Below are 7500 nucleotides of genomic sequence, written 5' to 3'. Positions count from 1 at the left end.
TTTTTTTTTTTTTTTTTTAATATACTCATTAAAACTTCAAAATAAGCAGGTACTCGTGTGTTTTTCTCTCTACAATGTACCTGATCTCGGTGCGTAAACCTACATCATTTAGAGATGGAATTAATGTACACATACAAGTAAAATTTTGTTCCATTGTAAAATTGAGAGAAAGAAGGTTTTCCAAACGCATTAAGTATGGAGACTTTAAATAAGATTACGAGCTTATAAATGTTTGCAACGAAATAAAGTGACCATGTATCTGCAATTTCAAAAATATTTTTGCTCTGCTAACCTCACATGCAAGCAAGTAAAAATAACCTCACAACTTACTTACCTCTCTCAATTTCGCAGTACCAAAACATAGAAGGGATAAATAGGATAGTTTTTATTCGAAATCCTGCAAGAGTTTTAATTTTTATTAAAATATTTCTCCAATGTAGCATGTGTGTGGAATACTTCATCAGCAACTTGCATCTGCACCTTGAGTGAATTGAAGGGCAGCCAGTTTTAAAAGCTAAACAGAAACTGCACTCTTGAGAATGCATCAGATCCAAGTGAAATGCTTGTTGTGTGTACAGTTAAAAGTTTTATTATTCACACAATGAAAATGTAAACAAAATTTACTCACAATAATAATCACATCATCCTTGGAGGTGCACGAAGAAAGCCATTCCAGGTGGCACTGAACAAGGTGATTTGCTAGTGCTTCCACAGCAAACAGCCTTCATGAAATTATCTCCACATTTTCAGCATACTATACACTAAAGTATACCTAAGTTAATTTAACCATTTTCAAGTGATTCCAGCACAAATTACGTATTTGATTCCTTGAATAACATCTGCAAATGAAAAGTTCCCTGTTTGGTGTAGCAGTAAATTTAAACAGCTCGCAGTGCAAATTAAACAGTGCAGCTGCCATAAAAAAATTACACTATTAGTGGAACTGCCCATTATGTCATCGTAGACTGCTGACATTTAGAAAACATTGAAAAATCAGTGCTAAAGAAGCCCTACATTACTTTCGCTGTCCAAAGTGCGCTGCTCCCTACGTGAGCAAGGCATCGAGAATTTTCTGAACCGTCCGCAACCAGAAAATTGGGTAACCAGATATTTGCAGAGAGAAAAATTTTATTTTCACTTTGCTCTTGCATTCTGTAGGATCAGTCTCGTCATGGCAGATACCGCAGCAGCGACTGCAGCACCAGCTGTTGCCCCATCACAGGCAGCTTCCCCGAAGAAAGGCAAGGCTGCGTCGAAGAAGCCACGAGCCAAGCCCGCGCACCCGCGCACATCTGAAATGGTGGCCTCTGCGATCAAGAGCCTCAAGGAAAGGGGCGGCTCATCACTGCAAGCCATCAAGAAATACGTCGCCTCTACCTACAAAGTAGATGCGGAAAAGCTGGCACCTTTCATCAAGAAATACTTGAAGGCAGCAGTGGCTAGCGGCGAGCTTGTCCAAACCAAAGGCAAGGGTGCGTCTGGCTCCTTCAAGCTGGCTTCAGGGACCACCGGTGCTCCGGACCAGCCCAAGGCTCCAAGCGGCAAGCGTGGTGCAGCTGCCCCTAAGGAAAAGAAGCGATCCGTAGCCAAGAAGGCAGCGGTGGGCAAGAAACCAGTCAAGAAGACTCCGCCTACAGCAGAAAAGAAAAAAAAGGCAGCAGCTGCAACCCCCAAGCCCAAGAAGGCACCTTCAAAGGCAAAAAAGGTGTCCAAACCTCCCACGAAGAAACCCCGTGCTCCAAAGCCAAAGAAGGTTGCCCCAAAGAGCAAGTCGCCCAAGAAAGCAGCCCCAAAGCGGAAATGAAGATGCCAGCAGGACCGCTGGCACTTTCTGTGGCACTGTACCACCTTATCGGCCCTTCTAAGGGCCAACAATACTAGTCATGAAGGTATCAGTTGTTGCAATCATTGCCTCCTATAGCCACACCTCTGCCGTTAGGTAAAATTCTGGTTAAAAAATTTCTTATGGTATTTGAAGCGGGGGAAATAAATAAATAAATAAAGAAATTTATCAATTACATTGTGTGTATAGTTTAGGTGCAAAATTATTTAAAGTTTTTAAGCAGGAAAACGTCTTACAAACATCTCACTCTTATTTCAGCATATATATATATATATACACATATATACACACACACACACACATATTTTTTTTGTAAGGATTAGGTCTCAGGGTATTAATGGTGAACTTTATGCTGCTGCTGCTGCTGCTGCTGCTGCTGCTGCTGCTGCTGCTGCTGCTGCTGCTGCTGCTGCTGCTGATGGTGCTGCTACTGCAGACAGGCACTGTTTGAAGAGTTTTTATTTCCTATGCAGAATACATTGCATTGTGTGCAAATCTTTTGTGTACAATATAAACAACCACCTCAAAACACAGACACTATAACTGTGTTTTTCCAAATTCTTATTAATGTAATATATTATTGGCTGGGTAAAGGTCAACGACAGCTAATAGGTACAAAAAGCCAGACAACTGTTTTCCTTTCAAATTTGACAGTTATTTTTAGCCCTAATAAGGGCTGTTTTTTTTTTCCCCCTTGCAAAAAAAATGGCAAGGAACTCAAGCACGCTCGCCACGGATACGCCGGGCAAGCTGGATGTCCTTGGGCATGATGGTGACCCTCTTGGCGTGGATGGCGCACAAATTGGTGTCCTCGAAGAGCCCCACCAGGTAAGCCTCGCTGGCCTCCTGCAGCGCCATGACGGCCGAGCTCTGGAAGCGCAAGTCTGTCTTGAAGTCCTGGGCGATCTCTCGCACCAGGCGCTGGAAGGGCAGCTTGCGGATAAGCAGCTCGGTACTTTTCTGGTAGCGCCTGATTTCTCGCAGCGCGACAGTGCCAGGGCGGTAGCGATGTGGCTTCTTCACTCCCCCCGTGGCCGGCGCGCTCTTGCGAGCCGCCTTGGTGGCCAGCTGCTTGCGCGGCGCTTTGCCTCCAGTAGATTTACGAGCCGTCTGCTTCGTGCGCGCCATCGTGGTCCGTCTGCGCGTGCTGTAAAAATTTCAACAGTTTTGTTAAAGCTGTGGTGCACTGCGATTGGCCCGGCATCTCCATTGGCTGGCGAGAACAGCCAATCACAGCACAGAAGTCGATCCATAGAAACTAACGACAGAGGCGGCCGAGCAGCAGATTCATCGCGACCTCGGAGCTGTTCGGATCGTCGGAGTGCGGCCCTGCCTCCTTCTTCGCTTCGCACCGCTTCGATAGCTCGTGGACACGAGGGTGGCAGCCGACCTGCGAGTTAATTTTTAACAACTCGACAGGTCATCTCGAGCCTAGCCCGCTCGGGTCAGCGGCGAGCCCCCTCACAGCGATTAGGGATACGTTTTTGACAGACCACACGCTCTTAAAGCAACAGACAGGCATTCCAGCAACCTCCCCCCCCTCCTACACCCGCGCCCTGGGGCCGGCTGGGGAAGGGGCCAGTGGCATGCAGGAACAGGACATCCCGTCCCTGTCAATTCCGGACAACCTTCCGCCTGGCGCAGCCCTAATTTCCTACGAGGGAGGTACTTTTCAGGTACAGGTACCTGACCACACCATATCAGACACCGCACCCCCCCAGGAACCCACGAACATGGACACGACCACCTCTGTCCCTCCTACCGACTCCGCGCCGCTCATGGTCCCCGCGAGCGACATGGCGAAATTCAGGGCCTGGCTGCACTTCCAGGAAAAAGAAAAGAATGCAGCAGAGCAGCGAGAGGAGGAACAGGAGCGACAAGCTGAATGGACCATGCAGCGGAAACGGCAGCGAACAACAGCGCCAGCAGTCAGGCCACCTGAAATCGCGGTTACAAATCGCTTCGCCACGCTCGCGGAGGCAGACGCGTCCCGACCCACGGCAGGGCCCTCCAGCGCCCCCTCTCCACCCGCTCCAGCTCCGACCAATCAGGGCGCAGCCGCCCCCTCCACCCGCACCCCGCGTGCCTCAGGACCGCGCAAACACGCGCTCAGGCTGGTCGTTCCAGACCAGTCTCTCTACAGCCAGCTGGTGGCTCGCGTGCGATCTCTCGCCCCAGGGGCCGCGCAGATTTCTCTCGTGCGCGAGGGCCTGCAGATCGCGTGCGAACACTTGCAGGCATACCAATCTCTCAAAAAATACCTTGATTCAGTGCCAGTCCCGTACTACACTTTCTGTACAGCCTCTGAGTTGCCTCAGAAAGTTGTTGTCCGCATGCCGCGCGCCACGCCAACGGAATCAATCCGAGAAGACTTGGAGGCACGTGGGTACACCATCTTGGACGTCTACCAATTCCACAAAAAATGCGCGGACCCTGCCGATCCCACCAACACCTGGGAGGAGCCACTACCGCTCTTTAGCGTCACGGCCGCTAAGAATGACACCCTCCCTCGCCTCACGTCACTCACAACTATCAACATGACCCGTGTTGAAGTGACACAATACCGCAAACGTGTCGGAGACGTTGCGCAGTGTCAGAACTGTTGGAAGTTTTTGCACACTCGCAACTTCTGCCGACTCGCCACCAAATGCAAGCACTGCGCCGGGCCCCACACATACGCCGCCTGTCCCAACCTCAACAAAAATCCCAACTGTGCAAACTGCAAGGGAAATGGCGTGCACGAGGGGAACTCCAAACTTTGCCCCGAATACCTGAAGTATGTGCAATTCCGTCAGGATCAGGCGTCTTCGCGCGCAGAACTCGCGCAGCCTCTTGCGACACAGCCAACACCAGCTCACTACCCACTGCTACCACCCCCCGCACCCACGAGGCCAGTGGTGCCAACTTTCTCGTTCGCACAGGCGGCGAACAACAACGCACAACGCATCATCGTACCGCAACACACACCAGCTCCCACCCCCCCTCCTCCCCCCACCCCCTCCCAACACCCACCCCCCCTCTCCCAAGCTCCTACCGCAACTCCAAGCTCCCTCGGCGACTGTGCTGGCATCCAATCCGCCATGTCCGACCTCCGGGACCTGATGAATTTCCTGCGCGATGCCAACTTCGCCGCATTCATGGCACACATGAAGCCCTACATGCTCCTTGCCAACACAGCCACCGATCCCTCAATGAAGACCCTCCTGCTGGTGCAGGCCCTGACAACCTTCTCCGGGGCCGTTTAATGGGTACACATCCTCCTGCCCCGAACCCAGGTACCCTTTCCATCCTGTACTGGAATGCTAATGGGATAACCACACAACTCTACGAACTTGAGAGAGTTCTGGAGGAGTACGGAGTGGAAGTGGCCTTAATTAACGAAACATTTTTAAAACCTACAAAACGTTGCACTATTAAAAATTACATAACCTACCGCACAGACAGAGTAACTGCCGGAGGAGGAACTCTAATTTTAGTCCATAACCGACTTCAACACCACATAAATAAACCTTCAGAAACCAGCCACATAGAAAATACGTCTATAAATATTCGCACAAATACCGGCCACATAACTTTAGTCGCAGCCTACTGCTCGCCAAATAAACCTCTGCTAAATACAGACCTCAACGAAATAATAAACCAACCGCACCCATTCATTATAGCTGGTGATCTAAATGCAAAACATAAACAGTGGAACAGTAGATATAACAATCGCAAAGGGGCAGTGTTAAGCGAACACTCACTACAAAATAAATATTTAATCCATGCGCCGATCACTCCCACGCATTACCATGCTAATATCAGCCATCAGCCAGACGTTTTAGATATAATTCTCACTAATATTCCTAATATAAATATTCAACTAAAAGTTCTGCCAGAACTTGATTCTGACCATTTGCCTGTACACTGTGTTATTGAAACACATGTTCTAACACACCCAAACCCAGTACTTTGTCGAACCCCGGTCATCAACTGGGAGACATTTAAAATTGAATTAGAGGAAATATTTGAAAATAATAATATAATAATAACTTCTAAAGAACAAATAGACCCCGCGGCCGAAATAATTCAAAATACATTTTTAAACATAGTCAAAAAGCACACCACGTTTTTAAATAGGCGCGAATTCTTAAAACATGCATTTCCGGATGCCGACCTCCTCCTAATAAATAAAAGACAAGCACGCCATAAATACCAAAAATTCCGCACACTTGAAAATAAAAATAAATATTACGCACTTAAAAATCAACTTAGGCACGAACTTCTCAAATTAAAAATACATAACTGGGAACACTTTGTAGCTGATCTCTCTGATAGCATGAATAAATTCTGGAAAATAGCTAAAGTATTAAGAAACACGACTAAAAATACAAACTCTAACCCGGTTCAATCCCCGACAGGTACACTTCTCTACGAACCATCTGATAAAGCTAACGCAATTGCCGATTGCTACGAACAGCAATTTACACCGAATAACGACATCGGAGACCCGATTTTTACGCAGGAGCTCTTAGAAAATATAAATAATTTCAATCACTCCCCTCCCACTTCCATTCCCGATCCAGTCACTCTCCCGGAAGTAATCAGCATTATCAAACACGTAAAACTAAATAAAGCCCCGGGTGAGGATAAAATTACTTATCAACTTCTTAAAAATCTGCCACTTAATGCTCTATCCGCAATAACAGATCTTTTCAATGCCATACTCACGTTTCAACACTTCCCCAGCTCCTGGAAGACTGCTAAAATTATTACTATACCAAAACCAGGTAAAAACCCTAAAATGCCCGAAAACAGACGCCCTATTTCACTGCTCAGCTCTCTTAGTAAAATCTTTGAAAAACTGTTTTTAACCAGGCTCCAAACTCATGCGGCAGTGCACAAAATTATCCCGGACACACAATTTGGTTTCCGCTCAGCTCACTCCACAGTTCATGCACTTACTAAATTTACTACAGAAACCATGGCTGCCATGCAGAAAAAAGAATTCACCATCGCAGTATTTTTAGATGTTGCCAAAGCATTTGACAAGGTCTGGATCCCGGGGCTCCTACAAAAGTTAATATCATTTAATTTCCCGGACTGCTACATCCATTTACTAAGCAGCTACTTTCAAAATAGAAAATTTTACGTGTCAATAGACAAAGGTCAGTCTACTATCCGGCCAATCACCGCAGGTGTACCGCAGGGCTCGGCAATTTCGCCATTCCTGTACAATATATATACTGCAGACATCCCAGTTACTCACTCCACCATTCAAATGTACGCCGATGACACAGTAATTTTCACACACGACCCTAACCTTCCCTACGCTGTTCTCCGCACTCAACTACAATTAAATGATTTAGAACTCTGGTTCACTAAATGGAAAATTAAAACTAACCCAGCCAAGTCGCAAGCTCTAAATCTCACCTCTCGCAGACTAAAACCCTCTAAAAACGTAACTCTAAATAATGTAATAATTCCTTATACTGAAACTGCCACGTATTTAGGTTTAACTATAGACAATAAGCTTCGTTGGACCACACACATTCACAAAGTGCGGGGGGCAGCGATGGCCAAACTATCCCTACTGTACCCTCTCCTCAAGAGTAATAAACTACCCCGCCACTTAAAATTACTCCTTTACGTGTCTATTGTCCGTTCCGCGTTTATGT

The 7500-nt window shown here is 47.1% G+C and overlaps 1 protein-coding gene across 1 annotated transcript in view; it reads left to right on the top strand.

Moving 5' to 3' along the window:
• Window positions 1–3639: 3639 nt before the first annotated feature.
• LOC134544559 (uncharacterized) overlaps window positions 3640–7500 on the top strand; it is a 28070-nt gene continuing 24209 nt past the window's right edge. Inside the window, exon 1 of the mRNA XM_063388487.1 lies at window positions 3640–4225. Coding sequence (XP_063244557.1) covers window positions 3640–4225 — 586 coding nt within the window. The remainder of the gene's footprint in view (window positions 4226–7500) is intronic.

This window comes from Bacillus rossius, unplaced genomic scaffold, assembly GCF_032445375.1.
Source record: "Bacillus rossius redtenbacheri isolate Brsri unplaced genomic scaffold, Brsri_v3 Brsri_v3_scf42, whole genome shotgun sequence".
Lineage (NCBI taxonomy): Eukaryota > Metazoa > Arthropoda > Insecta > Phasmatodea > Bacillidae > Bacillus > Bacillus rossius.
This window is presented reverse-complemented; position numbering and strand designations above follow the sequence as displayed.